Below are 19,393 nucleotides of genomic sequence, written 5' to 3'. Positions count from 1 at the left end.
AGATCATGTCTGATCCATGTAGGGAAGGACAAAGGCTGGCATTATGAATAATTCTTCATGTCACCTGTCTCTGGAATTGCAGTACTGATATGATACTGTCACCACAAATACATGTTGTTATTCTGCCTCTGTACTGTGCTGTGTGTATACAATCTTGCATTTTGTTTCTGTGTGCTTAAATGCAACTTCAGTTTCAAGGTTGCTTGAGCTTTATGGCTGCCAGAAGTTGTTTGTTCCATGTAAAGCCTTCGTACTTTAGCAGCCAGCCTGGTATATACAGCGCTATAATGCAGCCTTTGATCTCTGTCTGTAGTATCTGCATAGGCACACTGATGTTGCTTTTTCTTTTGCAAGGAGAAATTGATCTAAAGTTAAAACTTGTCTTCTTCAGTATAGCTGTGATAAAAATTAACATTAAATTTTTCCTCTGGTGTATAATTATTTTGTTACTTGTGTTTAACAGCAACAGCCCTCTAGCTGTGACTGCAAATAAAAAGAAAAGGTCACTGCTGTAGAGTCGAACACAACACAACCACTTTTGTTTTTGATAAAGCAACATGACTTCATTGCGTTGACAGGGAAAAACCACTAGGTTTACTGATTGAAATGAGCAAACAATTTGATATTGAACAACATATACCTGGATAAAAAGCTTGGATAGGTTTTAGAAGGGTTCCTTTCATTTTTTGTTGGGGAAAAAAATGTCCTGTTGCCTTAGGACAGACTTTAGGGTTCTTGGATCATAAACCAACTTTTATTAAAAAAGTAGCCTTAAATTGTTAATCTATGAGAGAGACTTGTGCAGTTTTTTTCTTTACAAGTTTATGAACTGTAATTTAAGTCTGAATTTGAAAAAGAGAGGGTCAAGCAAAGTATCTCCTCCAGTTAGGTAAGTGTTAAGTACATAAAATAATCTGGTGTGGTTGAGGATTTACAGTCATTGTTGGATAATTTTGTGTTAGATATGTTATTTATAAGTTAACTGGTATATTATAGTACATTTACAACTGCATTCTACATTTCTAAGTGGTATAGAAATTGTGTTTTTTGAATTTCAACAGGATTCTCTTGGGGTTTTTTTTGTCATTGCAGCCCATCACCATTTTCATAAAGTAGAATATGTCTGATAGAGAAGTTAATCTTCTATGAAGCGTGTTGTGATGGCATCTATTTCACAAAGTGTTTTTGTGGCCTAATTGTTTTGTACAGTAGCATCAATGTAGTGGGAGTTTTCAAGAATTGTTAGAAGGTTTAAAAAGCATTCATTTTGATATTCTTTTTTTCAGGTTCTATACGTGAAGAAAATGGAATCAGGTGGCATGTTTGTCCGTATTGCTCTAAAGAATTTAAAAAACCAAGTGATTTAGTGCGCCACATTCGCATTCACACCCACGAGAAGCCATACAAGTGTCCCCAGTGCTTCCGCGCCTTTGCCGTGAAGAGCACTCTAACAGCACACATAAAAACACACACTGGCATTAAAGCTTTCAAGTGCCAATTTTGTATGAAAAGCTTTTCCACCTCAGGGAGTTTAAAAGTTCACATTCGCCTGCATACAGGTAAGGCCTTGAGATGGCTTTGTGAATTCTATTACATGGGTGGGACCTTGAATGAGTAAAGACTGTGAAATGTGTAAGTCGTAGACACGTCTGCCACGTCATTGTTAACATCAGTCAGGGACTGTATCATTTTAGTGTTGTATATGATGAGTGTCATTATTTGTCATAACTTTCTAGTGTTTCATGGCTTTGAAACTTTGGGCTCTTAAAAAAACACTGACATTTAATTTTCTGATTGTGAGTCAGCTGTTGTTCCTTTCTAGTATCACTATTCTGAATTGTGCTTTCTGAAGAGTCATACTCTTGCAATTTGAGTTCTGATTTTACTTATCCCCAGTCATCTCTAATATTTGCTCTTGATCTTCCCTCCTCCTCCTCCCCACACTTTTTTATAATTTTACTGTAACACTCAGGGCTGGTTGCTTTCCATTTTATCTTCTACATTACAGTTTGTGTCATGTTTTCACCAGCTTACCTGTTTTCAGCATCTTACAGTTAATATCCTAGAACTCCTCAGATCATATGGTCTTTGTTTACATATGATGTCTTCAAAATGTTTTTATGTGATTGAACTATCCTTTCCATAAAGAGCAATGAATTTTCTGCTTTTGATAGGTTACCTGGTTGTTTTCCAAGTTCTTTCTTTGTTCGTTCAGGTAAATAAAGTTTCAGCAAGATAAGTGTGCTGCTCTTCCCTTTAGTGCCTGTTTATATAATTGCCTTCTGCAGAAGTATCATTTATTGGCTTAGGTGCATTTGGGATCCAACATGCTTTATAGTTTGATGTATTTCATCCATGAAATATCAATGTTGGTTCATCTGCAGAAAGTCTTCCACTTATTTTTTTTGTAAACTTGTAAACCGGTATTTTTTTTCTGTTAAAGTCAGGCTTACTTCATACAAACATTCAGATTAATTCAGAGTGGCAGAAGCACTAGGTAGCTTGGAAAACAGGTAGTCCAGTGTTTATGGAGCTGCTCTGTACTTTCAGATAATGTTTCATTTATTGCATTGTGAAGAATGGTTCATTCTTCTACATTTTTTCTGCCTGTGATTGAACTTGATAAAAGCTGTCTTCATAATACTCCGTCGTGTTTCCTAGCCTTTAAAGTCCAAGATTTCCCCTTGACCAAAACCACAAAGTTGTTCAGCTTTGTCTGTCTTTTACTTACTAAGTTCTCTAGGAAATCTCTCTCAAGGAGATATTTCTACTGGATTTTGCATTAAAAAAGTCTTTCCTTAATGCTTTTGTTGGCATGCTTTTTTGACTGCCATCAAACAGAGTTGATGTTTTCAGAGACGGATCTAGAATTTTTTTAACTTTGTTACATCCCTGTTCCCTCTCTTTTATCCTGTTATATAACATACTTGCCTGTGTTTGCTGATTCCTTTTTCTCACAATTTTTTAAAATTTTGTTTTGGAAGGACATTAACCTGCCATGTGCAATTCTTAGGACAGCTTCTGAAGCACTTGAAATTTGCTGTCACTTTTGCATCATCCAGTTTCTTGATAACAAACTTGCTTCAAGTGATGTGTTTCAGTCAATTAGCCATTCAGCAGATTAGTTGTTATTTTCATTGAGTTTTATGCATCTATTTTGAAAACCTGTGTTACAATAAACACTATGAGAGAAAGCAAAAAGAAAATTACAGGAAAGAGAATCAGTATTCTAAAGCTGCATTTCTAGGTTGATGGAAATAAAATTTTAAGCTAATTTTTTTTATCTTTTGCAGGTGTTAGGCCTTTTGCTTGTCCTCACTGTGACAAGAAGTTCAGAACATCGGGCCATCGGAAAACTCACATCACTTCACATTTCAAACACACAGAGCTTAGAAAGCTGAGACATCAACGTAAACCCACAAAAGTTCGAGTAGGAAAGTCAAGTGGCCCAGTACCAGACATCCCTTTGCAAGAGCCCATACTCATAACTGATTTAGGTAAAGAGCGACTAAATCCATGCTCTCTTGAGATTTGGGTTTCAGTGGAATATAAATGCTACATTTTAATCAATCAAAAGCATTCAAAGCTCACTTGTAAAGATGCTTGTTGAAATAAGTCATCAAAAACTTTACCAAAGTGCCATATTTTATAGTTTGCTTGCGCTAGAATTAATAAGAAGGGTATTTTTTATTTACAGTTAAACTATATAATCCTTACCAGTAAGAAGTTATGTGCATTTTTATATTAGGAGTTTAATTTGAATATTGTTAGACTGTTGGTATAGAGGAGATGACAGCTCATGACCAAAAGTCTTCTCAAGATGATCATGTCTCAATCAACATTTGTGATAAAGATTACAGATAATAATGAGTCAGTCTGTTACATGTTTTTAAAGTATTTGTTTTAATTATGATCTCAACTGAATTAGTAGTAATCATTTGTGGTCATATCTCAGAAAAAGGCAGCTTTAATTCTGGAGCCTGCTTGGGAGAACTCATCCAGTTATTATAACTCTGTTGTATAAATATTGTCACAAGATTATGTTAAACTGCTTTTTGGAAGAAGTTGTACAAAGCAATATGTAGTTGTCCAGTAGAGGTCAGTGTAGTGGGTGAGACGTTTACTCTTTGCTGTTTGATTGAACAGTCTGCTAATGCTAACCCCTGGCTTATCTATCCTACAGTCATTTTTATGGTGGAATCTTACATTGGTAATACCTTTATCTTATATTGATAAATTTTTTATCACTCTTTAAACATCCTTTTGCTTTCACTGCATCCAGGAGTTAGTGAAAGCAAGAGTAGGGGTTATTTTGATATCATATAGAAGAAACTTAAGTTTTTGGGGTGCACACAAAACTTAGCTGACAGCTGCAGACAGATCACGCAGTATTTCTTTCTTGAGTGAACCCCAGAAACAAGTATAATCCCATTTCTCAATTCTGAAGAGAATCTCCCCTTCAACACAATTAAGATCTGCACCATCAAAGTCTGATTTTTGGAAAAAGATTAATATTAACAAGAAATACTATAGAAGTTGTTTCCTGTGGATGCTGATAACACATGAACTCTGCTGATATTAGAATGTTCAATGTAAAAATAAGTTCTACTGCTTATCTAGAAGGTGTGTCATGTTTTTTACACCCCCTGACAATATTTCCACAGTTTTACTCCTTCCCCCCCAAAAAAGAATCATAGTTCTTTTAGAGGTGTCAAGAATGTAATAATGTTACTTTGTAATAGTGTGAATCTTTGAGTGGTACTTCTGTTGAAATACATTTTGCTTTCTATAATAGTCTTAATTTTTCTAAAAGTCTATTAAAAAAAGTCTGCAAATTGTTCTCTGTGTCAATGCTTTTCCCAAAAGGTGTATTAAATATTTGTCAAGTTGTATACCTGATATTACTTGATATAAATGGATTAAATATCATTTGCTAAGGTCAAGGTTGGAAGGAGAAGATACTACTGGATCAGCAATGAATTCTTAACTGTCAACTTTAGAAAAAGTTAATGCTTATTTTAGACAAGGCTGCTACTGTAGTGAGGTGGACATGTGGATAAAAGAACTTACCATTAAAATACCATGTACAGTATAATATCTGTAACGCTGTATGTATGCATAATTTTAAGTAAATGCTGAAAACATGCACATTTTCTTTATATTTTTGGATACTACAAGTTTAGTCATACTTTCTTTTCAAATACTAGCTCTTCAGACTATTGCATCTTTGGAATAACTTTACCAATCAGTTTTTCCTATTTGTGTGTTTATATATGCAGGTCTTATCCAGCCAATCCCGAGGAATAGCCAGGTCTTCCAAAACTATTTTAACAATAATTTTGTGAATAATGCAGAGAGACCATACAAATGCTACTATTGCCATAGAGCCTATAAAAAATCCTGTCATCTTAAACAACACATCAGGTAAAATAAACACAATCAAGAAAGGATATGTATGCCATATCAAATTTGTGGAAAGACATTAAATTTATATAGTATTCACTGAAAAGATTTTTTTTACCATCTCTTAAACACAGAACCAGTGATAATTGATTTTTTTGTTATTGTTGGGTTGGAGGAGACTTTGGACTAACTCATGGCTATTTGCAGTATAAGTTACTGTGTTCAATGTGCAGTTTAGTTTACTGAGACTTGGATTCTTTCTTCCAAAACTGTGTATAGAAAATAAAAAGCATTGTTTGTGAATTTTTGTGGTAATTTTGTAATTGCATACTCCAGATTGCCTGCTTTGTATGTAACTCCTATTTTTTGAGATGGATATTTGCCTTTTGTTCTGTATAGAAAAGCTAAAAGAATTGGAGCTTACATTGTAATTGAGTAAATATTGCTGGGGATCGTTTTGTTCCTTGAAGCTGAGTTCAAGGTCTGTGTAGTCAGTGCTTGTTAGAACCACAGTCATGGAGTCACAGAAAAATTTAGGCTGTAGAAGAACCAATGGAGGTAACTAATCCAGTCTTGTTTTGAGAAGAAGAGTAGCTTCATAGTTAGATCGGGTTGTGTTTTTACAGGCAATTAGATTTAACATTTAGTCAAGGTATGAAACAGTGCTCTCAGACTTATGAACTATAAACAACTAGAAGAAGAAATATGAAAAAGCCCCACCAAAGATGGTTACTGGAATTTAAGGAAAGAGTCCATACAAGCAGGTGGCAATCTGCTTGTTTCTGCAGTGTAAGCTCTGTACTGCTTTCTCACTCTCTCTAGCTCAGATCATGGTGAGCTCCTCATACTCTCTTTAAAAATCAAGTTCTGTATTTTTAAGTTCTCACATTGCCTTGAAACAGTTCTTGGATTTTATATGCTCTCTTAAAAGAAAGAAGGGAACCTTTACAATATCCCTTCTTTTCTTTTGTAATATCCTACCTAGATTTCTCATTGTCTTCTGTAGACACATTCCAGATGGATTGATTTAAATGAAAATAATTTTGAATTATACTGAAAATGCAAAAATAGAATGTGGGTACTAATCACCTGCTGCTGTGTTTCTTTGATCTTTCAACTGAGTACTGAGTGAAGCCTGGCTTTGTTTAAGAGTTGTGGAGGTATTAGGAACTTTTTCTTGTCACATGTTTGCGCTTTGTAAATTGGCACTGCTATTATTAAATTGATTTGCTTGGTAATTTGTGGAGTAGTGCTGATCATTGCTTACAAAGCTTGTTTCCCTCTCCAAAAAAGAGGGAAACTTGTAGTAGGGGTATTTTAAAATCAGTAGAACAGTGATTGTGAATAGTGTGTCAAATAATCCCCCAGGCACACCAAGGAAGGTCAGGATACCCTACTGCTAATTATTATCGTGTGTGTTGGTAGCAAAAGAGTAATCTTAATGTCTGTCATATACTTTGTTATGGTCTCTGATGTGGTGGTTATAGACTTTGAAGGTTACTGTAATCATAAGCTGTCCCTTACTTTTCCTGATTTTATTAAGCCTTGCTTCTTTTATCCTCCATTTTCTAAAATTCCCATTGCCTTCTTTCCGGCTCTCTCCTGGGATGCTGCAGTTGTAACCCTTAAAATTCTTGTTGCATTCCATTTCATTTCCTGACTTTTCCTTCTGTCTGTTTTGTATCTCAGCATAGTCCTAAAGGGAAACTCCTCAGCACCTTTGGGAGGAAAGATATAGTGAGTGCTATGTACTTTGATAAACAAGAAGCTTTCTCCACTTGAATATTTTTTTCACATAGCATTATGAGAGACAGGTTTTGCCCTGTTTGGGAGGTATTCGGGATGGACACAGTTCTTTTCCCAAGAGTTTTGTTGTTAAGGGTAGTGGTAGTATGTATAAGGAGAACCACATCTTTTCCTCCAAACTTCTGTGGACAGTTTCTTAGCTGAATTGAGGAAAATACATGTGAGTGATAATATACTAGTCTTAAGGAACTACTGCACCATCTGGAATGGATAAATTAAACCCAAATATTGTGATGGAGACAAAGTGCGATCAGAAAAGGAGGTTGGACTGTACAACATAACTAAAACTACTCAGATAGTATTGTTTTTAGCCCTGCCAGGTTGTTTATAACTTAATAAAGTTTAATTTCTGGCTTTTCCTAGTTGAGGCCTCTTCCATCCATACAGCTGTCACATCAGTTTGGTTTATTTCACTCATTTTAAAATTGAGTCCTTTAATAACTTTGTAAATCAAACGTTCAAATCTATTTTAACTTCTGCTTTCTCTTAAAAAGGTCTCATACAGGTGAAAAGCCATTTAAGTGCTCTCAGTGTGGAAGAGGTTTTGTGTCAGCTGGAGTTCTGAAAGCACATATTAGAACACACACTGGATTGAAAGCTTTCAAGTGCGTTGTGTGCAACGGGGCCTTCACTACTGGTGGCAGCCTCAGGCGACACATGGGGATCCATAATGACCTTCGACCATATATGTGTCCCTACTGTCAAAAAACGTTCAAAACATCACTCAACTGTAAAAAACACATGAAGACTCATAGGTATGCTTGCAATTTTTGTTTAAGTCTTCCAATGTAATTCAGCAGCCATTCCTTAAAGATGCTTGGAAGGGCAGCTTTGCTGTGTAGCAGCTGTATATGTTTGAATAAGGATTTTTATTTATGGGTAGCAAACCTTAGGTACCTTTGCAGGTATAGTAAATTGTGGTGTACAGTAAAAATAAAAAATTGTTCATATAAATAGGATAAATGTCTAACTGAAACCGTAAAGACTTTCTCACCTTACTTTGTAGATATGAACTTGCACAGCAACTTCAGCAGAATCAGCAGTCTTCTTCAATAGATGATTCTACAGTACATCAGCAGAGCATTCATGTTTCTACACAAATGCAGGTGGAGATTCAAAGTGATGAGCTACAGCAGTCAGAAACTGTTGCAACAGATCAGCAGGCTATTTTAGAGTTAGACCAGCAGCCAGTAGTAGGCACAGAAGAAACAGCACTAGAACAAGAATTGGCTGATCAGCCTTTAGAGCAAGATGAGGGTGAGTATTTGAAATATGATAAGGTTTTTAATGAGGTATGTTTACAATTTCTCAAATAATTGCTTCTTGACAGGAACTACAGAAATACATGAAATAAAGGCTACTTACTATATACTTAAAATATATAGTACAGTTTCATTCATTGGTGTTTACATTTACTATTAAAGTATAAAAAAATTAGGATTTACACTCTTTAGTTTTTGCAAGCAAAACTACTAAACAAATATAGAAAAAAATGATACATCCACAAAACCTTACTGTGTCAGTTCTCTGATTATTAAAAAGCACTGCCTTAGAAAGCACTGTCTACTTAGAAAGTAATACCTGTCATTTGAGGTGAACGTTCCATATTTTAATAGTGGAACAAAGTATCTTGGTTTTGCTGTGCTCTTTTTCATGGTGCAATGAGTTATCATGTACAACAGGGGAATATTAATAAAATGTATTATAAACAAAGATTTAAATACCTGTTTAGCTAATAATTGTTTGGTTTCTTTTTAATGTGAAAATTTGGATGACTGTAAAATATGGGGGTTTTGAAACAACTGAAATATACATTTAATTACATCTTTTTTTCTTGATATTTTTCCCTTTTCTTTCCCCCTTTTCCCTCTCCTTCCTTTCCCCATTTCAGATAGATTTGTGACATCCCAGCATGCTTTACAGGAGAACATCACTCAGTTTGAACAACAGACTATAACACAGCAGCCATTTGATCAACAGAGCTTATCACAAGGTTAGTAATAAATAAAGGAGGTAAAAAGTAGTTTTATAAATCTGGCTTGACAGCATAGCTATGATAAACATTTTTAAAGTGGGCGTCTGCAGATAAAGTAACTGCAATGCAGAGAACTTGGAAAAAAATTACCATTCTGAAGCTGTACTTGGTAGAATATTGTGAATACTTAATTTTTTTTTTTTGCTTTTATGAGCTGATGTCTAGTCATTACAGTATGGGTTTTATAGTCAAGCATGTAATATTCTTTCCTTGATTGTGTTTGAACTTGCTGTGGCAGTAGGCAGTTTGCACAGGTTTCTCCCTTGGTATACATGCTCATAACCTGAGATAATCAGAAACACAGTCTTAAGATTTGAGTGAGTAGCTACTGGGATTCATTTTTGGAAAAAGGCAATGCAAAATATAGTCACATAAAAATCATATTTTCACCTATGCACAATGGTTTCTTTTTATATTATATAGAGCAATGAAACTAGCAAACTAAGAGATTGTAAGCACTTGGAAACTATTTTTCCCCCTAAAATACAGAGAAATATATGTAAGTGTGTGTAGCCTGCTAATAGTAAAGAAATGACTGTCTTTTGTTTGCTTTTCACAGCTGAATTTCTTGAATTGTTATATAATATGAAGCTACTAATTTTGTTTTGGGGTTTTCTTGGAGGTTGTTTTGGGTTTTCTGGCAGGGGGGCTGTTGCTGAGGTGAGGAATGTTCAAGGGGTTTTCATTTGTATTGATTTGGAAACATTGCTGGCTTATCTCTTAATCTCCTTGTTTCTGACTCCAGGAAATAACTTTCTGTAGCTGATAACCAGTAATTGGTATTCTATGTGCGCAAACTTTTCTGTTCTTAGTTTCATTCCTTTTTAATTGTATAGTATCATTTGTGAAAACTTAATTGACTGTGGAAAGTTGTATCACACTGTGAAGAAATAGTATAATTTGTCAATTTTAATTCTCTAGGTTGTGCTGCTTTGCGTGTTAAGAAAAGAAAATTAAAGTCTCCACCTTTATTAAACAAGACTGATGCAGATCCTCTTAAAATACTATTATTATTTTCATTGGTTGACTTTTACAGTTTTTCAAATGAATGAGAAGACGCTATGGAAAAAAAAGCAGCCTTTTGTTCTACATTATTCTGACGAGTGGTGGTGATTTGTATTTGGTATTTTTTAGTGGCTCCTTAGAATTTATAAACCCAATAAGTGACTCTTGTTTTATCATCTTATTTAAGCTTCAGTTTCTGTGTATGTGTATCTTCTGTGTTATGTAAATATCAAATGATTTCTTGGGGAGGGGAAAGACTCCTAGAACCCACAAACCGATTCTTTCATCATCAGAAATCTAGATTGATCATCAATATGTTGTAAAATTGGTTCAGAGAAGCAGAACGTGTGGTGTGGGTATTTTAAAGTCTCATTTGTATAAGACGTCTCCTATTCTACTTGGAATCTCATCCACAGATTCCCAACTCTTTGAAGTTTCCTTGAAGATCCTGGAGCCCTTCAAAATTTTTGAATTTCAGGTAGGTAAGCATTTGCGCGGATGCATGCGTTAAATTGGTCGACCCTCTCCCTATGTCTGCATCTGTGCTTCATGCTCCTAATTCCTTTTTCCTATCAGCTAGGCAGAACATTCAAGCTTAAAACACTGTCTTTTTTTATTCTTTATATTTATAGGGCTGTATTCTTGATTAAATATTTTGATTCAGTGTTTATTAATAAAATTATGTAGGAGTTTAAAAAAAAGTCTTTGAAAGGTTGTTTGATTTTTCTTTTTCTTTTTTTGAGGGAAAAACCCCAACTTTGCATTTTATACAGATGAGGGTAGTCTCTAGGTCTGCATAGACCTGGCAGAACTTTATTTCTTCTTTCAGGTTTGTTCATAATACTTCTGTTGAATTTCTTGTTTATTCCGATAGGTTATTTTCTTCGTATGTTCAGACATGTAAAGAAGTGCAGATCCTATGAGGGTGCTGCAGTATCAAATGATGAATTTGAGCTAGATTTGGAGGCTGAGGACAAGGACTTAAGTTCTTTGTAGTGTATTAAGTTCTTTGTAGTGTATTCATCTTCATTTGAAGACTTTTCAGTGAAGTCAGAACAAAAAATGTGTCTTTTATCTGAAACTGTCTTTGGGTTACCTGTCAGCAAATGTGTTTTCATATAAATGATATCACCTTTACTTCCTTTAAAACTGTCCCAGTAAGCATGGTTGAATGATAATTCAAATAGTGGTGATAGGCAATTGATCTTGAAAAATCAGAAGTCCAAATGCTGTTAGTTCTATAGCCCATACAAACATACCCGTACCACCAGAATGCTGTTTGCTTTCCTAAGAAGCTGCTCTGCAATCTCAGGACTTAGAATACTGATCTTTCAGTTTCCACATATTTGCAGTCAGTACTGTCCAGCTGGTTGCCTTTGCCTAAGAAGCAAACCTGCAGAACAAGTAATTGATAGTCACTGATCCCTACTAAGATACACATATTCATGTCAATGTTTATAGTGTTAGTTTAGATCTGTCAGTAAAGGTGTGAAATTTCTTCTGAATTAAATATTGTGTTTACTACAAACTATCATAGTGTTGTTTTCTCATTCTCACAGACAACACACATCTTTCTATGATTAAATGATTTCCAGAATATTCTGGTTTTTGCTATGTTTTGTTAATATTGAAGATAAAAGGTTTGATGATGTCCTAAAGCCGAAAAAATCCCAAGCTACACAAATGATTACTTGCACTGAAAAACACTAAATCCAATTCCAAATTTAGAAGAACTTTTTAGTAAGAGGCTGCCCTTATTGTACAGAGCTTAAGGTACTCTCTGTTCCGTTAAGATTGATCAGTGGCTTCTGGGAATCAACATACTGTGATGAAAACAAGAGCAGAAAATAAAGGTTGTGAAATTTCTTTCTCAGACTGAATGTCTGGGTTCTGGTGTTTGGTGGTATGGGGTTTTTTAGTGCTGTTCTGTAGAAATAATACGGCAGTAGCAAATGCTTTTAGAATGCTCAAAACTGTCAGATCTTTATTAAATTTTGCGAGGAAATTGACCCTTATGCTAGGAATTGAGCAAAATGGGGATGCATTGTGTATATTCTTGTTACAGCTTTGGTTTGTATTTATTCCCAACCTACTTTCAGAAGTAGCATTTCTTTCTTCAGTTTGTTCTCAAATCTCAAGTACCTCTGCATTCGGTGCTCTTCTTGGACATTTTTTATCGTTCTGGGAAATTTTTCAAAATCTCAGTAATTCATTCAAATGTTGTGAAATGAAATAGGTCATAGTACAGTAAATTCTTTTTTCCTTCTTAGCTAATAAAATACACCTACTGATTAAAAAAGAAATTTCAGGTTTTTACATAGTATATTTAATAGTTGTGTTTTTTATATAGGGCATGTAAGTAACATCACTTTGCTTCAGTTTCTTGAGTCTTGTTTTTTTGAATTCTCATCCTAGGTAATGGGAATGTCATTTTTCTATAAAGATACTTCTATAATTAATTTGAGAAGTAGAAATCAGCAGCCCTCTTATCAATGCCGAAGGTTTCATTGCTTTCTTCAGGCTACTTTTTTGTCATTTCACAAAAGCCAGTTGAGGTACAAAGTCCAGCTTTTAGGATCTTTTTTTTCTTGTATTCTTGTAGTACTTCTAGAAGAGAGAATAATATGCGAGTTTCAGCATTAAGTTTGGTGACTAGTTATGACCGGATTAATAATGCTTTCAAGGTTTATTTACATTTGTGAGTTTTCATTCTATGATGGAAGCAGTAGCATACAAATAGGGATTTTTTTCTCTACTGATTACAATATTCTTCTGCTGTGGAAAGTGTCTTTTGGGAACATTTCTGCTTAAACTCAACAGATACAGGTTTTTGTTTTACTGTTGCTCAAAAACATTCTTTAAGCATTGCTTTTTGGCCTTTGATGCTGTGGTCATCTGATGGGGGTTTGTTTCTACCCTGTGTTCATAATCTTCACCCTTTTTGTCCACTAAAGGCAAACTGCACAGAAGTACTGAAATTGTTGCCCATACATTAATTACTGATACTTGTGGTTTAATTTTTTTCCACATGACATTATGGGTTATTTTTTAAACTGGAAGTACTAAGATTTAAAAATGTTGGTAAAAGGACATCTCTAATAGTGTCAAAAACCACTGCAATATGAGCTGTATTTCCCTGGCTCTCAATAATTGGTGCTATCATTTCATTCATTGATTTAGAAAAGATGATTAAGACCTGCTATTTCAGGAGAACAAAACCAAATAAAAATTTCAGGGTTTTATACCAGAAATGTGAATAAAAATGTGTTTATTTTTTTACTTTGCAGTTTGCCTTTGAGAGGCTCTACTTTACTATTATCTAAAGAGTGGGGCTATGTGGAGGAGATCCAAAGTAGGAGAAAATGGGGTTACTTTATCAGAAACTGGAGTTCTCCTATTGGGTCATCTCCTCCACTCACCCGCCATCCTCCCCACTGAGCTTTGCATCCTTGTGATCGGCTTCCAGTGTAGTTAAGGGAGCGTGGTACCAACGTGGATAAAGGGAGATGGGTCAACCTGTTTGACACATGCATGCTTACATACAAGAAATTCAAAATTTCAATGGCTCTAAGGTAATTGTGGCACCCTGAAGGAACTTCAAAAAGTGTTTTTCTGTGGAGGAGATTTTCCAATAGAATTCCAGCTAACGGTAAGTAACCCTGTTATGCCTATTACGTAGATGCCAGAAACTTGTGTGTGTTTTGATGCTCAACAGTGAAGAGTACAACTATTACTATATGGTAATGCTACTTATTCTCTTTTGAAGGTAGTCTTCAGAAAAGCGTGGTGTTATTCAAAGTCCAAATCAGTGTATTTTACACGTTTATGACTGTTTAATTTCTGGCAGGTTTTACTGTGAATGACAGCTACAATCAACAGAGTCAATTTCCAGCTGTACAACAGCTGCAGGATTCAAGCACACTTGAATCTCAGGCTCTTTCAACGAGTTATCATCCACCAGCCCTTCTTCAGGTTCCAAATACAGACACTATTAATGTAGTAAGTACTACTTGAAGGCAGGATTAATTTTTCTGTGTTCAGTTGTGACTTCCTTGCACTGTTTCATTGGTGATTAGGTAAAACAAGAAGTCAGAAAAGTTTTGAGATTTCTTCTCTAGATTACTTATGTTTAACAACTGGCAATTAGAAATTTGAGGAGAGGATAAGTGCTTTGACTACAGTTTCTGAAAAGGAAGTGCATGTTTTGATGCTCTAGACCTAAAAAAATACTATAATGTTGGCTTGTGACTTTAAAACTAAGCAGAGGATATAATGTTATGAAATAATTTAACATTATTTCATTATATTCTCTTCTAATTATTAAATCTATATGTTTATAGACACATATGATCAAGCAATAAAAAAAGCACTACAAATCTTTAGGTCATCATTCATGGAGCTTGCATAATGCAGTGTATGATGTTTTTGCATGCTTCTCATTTAGTTAAATTTGTAAAAGGGCTCAATTGCTAAAAATACAGTTTAACTTTTATGACATTAGAAGTACCTAGCATGAAGACAATCTGTTGTAATGTATTTACCAAGACGACTTCTAGGAACTACTGTCGCTTGAAGCTTGTTTGCAAAGTGCAAATGTTGTCAGAGAACTGATGTGGATTTTAGGATCTGGAAAAGTTTGAGTCATTTCAGCCTACAGGCTTCAGAATTTCCTTGTCTTCAATTTTGAAATTTCTTGCTCTCAAGGATTATTCTGTTGTGACTTTTACTTACAGGAATGTTCAGAAAGTAGTGAAGTTTGTCAGCAGCACTGTGTTTTGCTGCTTACTCAGTATTTAAAATGGCTGGTCTAGTTTTAAATTTAACTCCTCAAAGACTAGAAAATGTAGACAATTTAGATACATTTTTGTGGACATTCAGGGAAGTGTAAGTGTACTGTGTTGTCTGTTTATTCCAGTTCAGTAGCTGAACATTTTTATGCTTTCCTTCTCATTATGGAAGAGTGAGGTATTATATTGCACTCATAATTTCCTTTCAAAATGCATGAAAGCATAAATTTAATTACTTGGCTTGACTGTAAATGCTGTAATTTTTTTCTTGCCTATTTGTGAGACTATATTTAAATACTGTGTTACTGAAATTCACTTGAGGCTTTGATTTTTAGACCACTCGCTTGATGCAAGACCAGTCACCACAGGAAGAACTTGAATTGCACACCCAAAGGCCTCATTTTCTTGAGGATAATGAAGATCAAAGTAGGCGTTCATATAGGTATTTTACACTTCTAGCTTTTGTCACAGAATTTCCTGAATGACTAATTATTACATGTAATTATTATGTAATTATTATACCTGATAATTACATGAAACTAACGAAAACTATTTTCTTCTAATAGATGTGAATATTGCAACAAGGGTTTTAAGAAATCCAGCCATTTGAAGCAACATGTACGATCACATACTGGTGAGAAACCTTATAAATGCCAACTCTGTGGCCGTGGTTTTGTTTCCTCGGGAGTTCTTAAGTCACATGAGAAGACTCATACAGGTAAACAGAGTATACCAGCTCTATGTTAGCTTAACCCATGTTTGGGTTTTGTAAATGTCCTGTGTGAGTAAATTTAAACAAATAGCATGCTACTTATTTGTTTCTGTTACTTTAAGGAGTTAAAGCATTCAGCTGTAGCATTTGCAATACTTCCTTCACAACTAATGGCAGCCTTACGAGGCACATGGCAACTCACATGAGCATGAAGCCTTACAAGTGCCCATTCTGTGATGAAAGCTTTCGAACAACTGTTCACTGCAAAAAACATATGAAAAAACATCAGGCAGTCTCCTCAGCTGTAGCAGCAGCTACAGATACAGGAGGAGGAGGTAAATGATTTCATTTTTACTTTTACAGTCCTTACTACATAAGAAATACAGATGTTTTGGTGGATTACATGAATGCTATAACAGTAATGGTACAAAATAACCTTCCAGCATGGGTTATGTCTGCTGTTTAGAACTGCTGAAATCTCAAATATAAATTGTTTAAATAAGCTAGTTTTGCAGGATCTGTCCAGCACAGTAAAGGTATTGTATGTAACATAGCTGTTTTAGTATGTCACTGAAGTAGATCTTTTGTCCTGTATTACTTAACCTGTGTTAGTTATTATAAAGATAAGAATTATAAGTCCAGCTTTTTTTAAAATGAAGTGCAGACATGAGTAGTTAGACCTCTAAAAGATATTAAAGTCCATAATAGTGCAAGTCCAAGCACAAAATGTAGTGGCTGTGTGTTTAATAATAAACCCTTCTATTTTTTGTAACTTAAGCTGACAGATTAAACTAAACAGAAATATGGTTTTTATTTTGGTTTGATTTTTTTGTTGTTGTTTTTTATTTATTTATTTATTTTTACTTAATAGTAGCATGTGTTGAAGATGATGATGAAAGCTCTGAAAGAACTTCCAGAAAATCTCGTCCTGGTGTCATAACTTTTACAGAAGAAGAGACAGCAGAACTGGCAAAGATTAGGCCTCAAGAAAGTGCCACTGTTTCAGAAAAAGTTCTTGTCCAGTCAGCTGCAGAGAAAGACAGAATTAGTGAGATGAAAGATAAGCAAGCAGAACTGGAAGCAGAGCCCAAATATGCCAACTGTTGCAGCTATTGTCCCAAAAGCTTTAAAAAACCCAGTGATTTAGTCAGGTGAGGAATGGAAAATGTTCATATGTTTTTAATTTGCTGTATAGTTCACCAGAAACTTTAGGAATTACAGTTTCATATAACTCTTTATGCCCAAGTTGAAGTTTGAGTAATATTTACATAAATCTTTCTTTTTCACAGTGGTTCAAAAATGTGTCAAAATGTTACATATTCTGAATATGACTAATCCAGCTCTTTCATATTTATTTGCCTGCAGTATGAAAGTTATTATTATTATGAAGTTCCAGAATAAGTTGGGGTTTTTTTCTCTAATACTTGCATATAAAAACATGTAAAACTCTTTTCAAGACATTTCAAATACTTTAATCTTCTTGTTCTGCCTAGTCTGCCTAGTGTAATGCTAGTATAAGTATTCAATTTATTAATAAAGTTAATAAGATAGAAGATAAATATTTGTACAAACTTACATAAAAGTAGAATTTCACTTGTACATGTATCCTGGAATTATTAGGCATGTTCGTATCCATACTGGAGAGAAGCCGTACAAGTGCGATGAATGTGGAAAGAGTTTCACTGTAAAATCCACTCTGGATTGTCATGTTAAAACACACACAGGTCAGTATGGTTTTGCATGTCTTTGTTTAGAAGTTGTTTGCTTTCTTGATGTGCTGTTTAAGTACAGATTTTACAGGGAATTTATGTTTCACTGTCATCTAGTATTTGGAGCTGTGGATGGCAATGCTAGGGGAAATTTCATACTTGTGACACCATCAAATGAATCACATCAGAGCATTCTGAATAAACCATGTTATTACAGTCTTCTGTAGGCTTCTAAAGCACAGTGTTAGCTCATGCTAAAAACTGTGTATGTAAGTGTCCTGAATATGTTCATGTCAGATCTTCTGCAGCATTTCAATGATAAATGATTTTCCTGAGTAAGATGGTAGAGTTGAGGCAATCTTACATAATTTAGAGGTAAAAAAAACCCTATAAACATTAATGTTTGCACTGCTACATAAACTGGAAAATAAGAGTACCAAAATTTTGAGCATTCAGCTGTTTGAATCTTGCAAGTTGAATGTAAACCTAAATATTTGTAATATTACGATTTTTAAGGGTTGATTTTTTTGTATTCCTGAGAGAGGTCTGATTTTAATAGTAGTATTTTTCAACTACAATTTTGTGCTAAGTAAAAAAAGCCTTCTCCAGTCTTTCATACTTGTTTTCTTCTTAGCATTGAACTTCTGTAATAAACTCAGTTGTGAACTAATTAATTTCTAAAGCTGTCTTCAGTTTTGTTAAGTTTCATTATGATATTTTTTCAAAAATAATAAAAAACAAGATAGAAAGTTTTTAATTCTGTAATGCATTATTTTGCTCATGGAAGCTCCCTTTTCATTTTACTGTATATGTACTTTCTACTATTGTTTAGTAAGAAATAGTACTTATGTTACATGAAATTGTGTAGGTCAGGACAGACAGTAGCAGATAGTAAGGATAATGAAAGGAACAAAGCAGGGATTGTGTCATGTTACCTCGTGGTTCAAGCAGTTTATAAATTGTGGGACTCTGAATAAGAGATTGCATCCCTTCCCTTGCTAGCTTTAATAAAATATTTTACATTAGTTTTATCCAGTTGTTTTCTGAATGCAGAAAAACTGGGTAAAAGGAATGGCCTTCAGTACAGTCAGTAGTAGTAAGTATTCTGGATTCAAGTTTCATTTTCAGTTTGCTGTCTTGCTAATTTTGTTCATAAGCCCACTAGATTTTTGTTGGAGAAATTAATTGTTTTCTCTTCTTAATTTTTTAACTCTTTGTGGTTGTAAAGACGTTTTGACAATATATAATGGAGCTTTGTAAATTTTTATTTTAACATCCTTAAACAGACTTTCCCAACCTGCTATTCATTCTCTCTTTCATAATACATATAGTACAATTCTGATGGTTTGAGTCCTTGCTTGTGCTTAAGAGCTCTTCTGCTGACTTACAGCCTTTTGAAAATTGTCCATGTAAGCCATTTGTGTTCAGTCTTAGAACTGGTTTTCTTTAGTTCATGGAAGGACTCTTTCCTTTCATCCTGTGACAGCATTTTTATTAAGATCTTTTCACATATAAAACCAGCGTAAAATTCCAAAAATCCAGATACACTGGAAATCTGATCTTCTTCAAGGAGCACTCACAGATTTGTGAGATGTTTCACTGCAAAAGCCACATCCTTTTCCCTATTGTAATTCATTTTATCTTATGGAAGTTTTTTTCCATGTTTTTTATACTTGGGCCAGCTTGTGCTGGATGAAGTTTAGCTAATGTGCAGTTTTCTGCATTTGAGCCTAGATTGTTTTCTGGAATGCTGTCTTCATCTGTGGGCAATACCTACACTTGCTAGTTCATTGGTTTTATATTGAGAGGTACATAATTTATTTAAATGAATAATAAAAAAAATTACAGTACTAATAGCTGTAACTCCCCTAAAAATAGTTCTGTTTGAAAAGCTACTCTATTCCTCACCTGTAAATGAAAGTTGCCTGAATAGGAA

The 19,393-nt window shown here is 34.6% G+C and overlaps 1 protein-coding gene across 1 annotated transcript in view; it reads left to right on the top strand.

The window, feature by feature from the left end:
- The window catches only part of ZNF236 (zinc finger protein 236), a 73,993-nt gene that overhangs the window by 32,716 nt on the left and 21,884 nt on the right, over positions 1-19,393 (top strand). Inside the window, exons 11-22 of the mRNA XM_058800251.1 lie at positions 1,287-1,559; positions 3,294-3,497; positions 5,280-5,424; positions 7,704-7,964; positions 8,216-8,466; positions 9,101-9,202; positions 14,097-14,248; positions 15,372-15,478; positions 15,603-15,754; positions 15,871-16,083; positions 16,620-16,899; positions 17,369-17,472. Of these exons, the coding sequence (XP_058656234.1) occupies positions 1,287-1,559; positions 3,294-3,497; positions 5,280-5,424; positions 7,704-7,964; positions 8,216-8,466; positions 9,101-9,202; positions 14,097-14,248; positions 15,372-15,478; positions 15,603-15,754; positions 15,871-16,083; positions 16,620-16,899; positions 17,369-17,472 (2,244 nt within the window). The remainder of the gene's footprint in view (positions 1-1,286; positions 1,560-3,293; positions 3,498-5,279; positions 5,425-7,703; positions 7,965-8,215; positions 8,467-9,100; positions 9,203-14,096; positions 14,249-15,371; positions 15,479-15,602; positions 15,755-15,870; positions 16,084-16,619; positions 16,900-17,368; positions 17,473-19,393) is intronic.

The sequence above is a fragment of the Ammospiza caudacuta genome, chromosome 1 (genome assembly GCF_027887145.1).
Source record: "Ammospiza caudacuta isolate bAmmCau1 chromosome 1, bAmmCau1.pri, whole genome shotgun sequence".
Taxonomy (NCBI): domain Eukaryota; kingdom Metazoa; phylum Chordata; class Aves; order Passeriformes; family Passerellidae; genus Ammospiza; species Ammospiza caudacuta.
The sequence above is the reverse complement of the archived record's forward strand: the minus strand, read 5'-3'. Positions and strand labels throughout refer to the sequence as shown.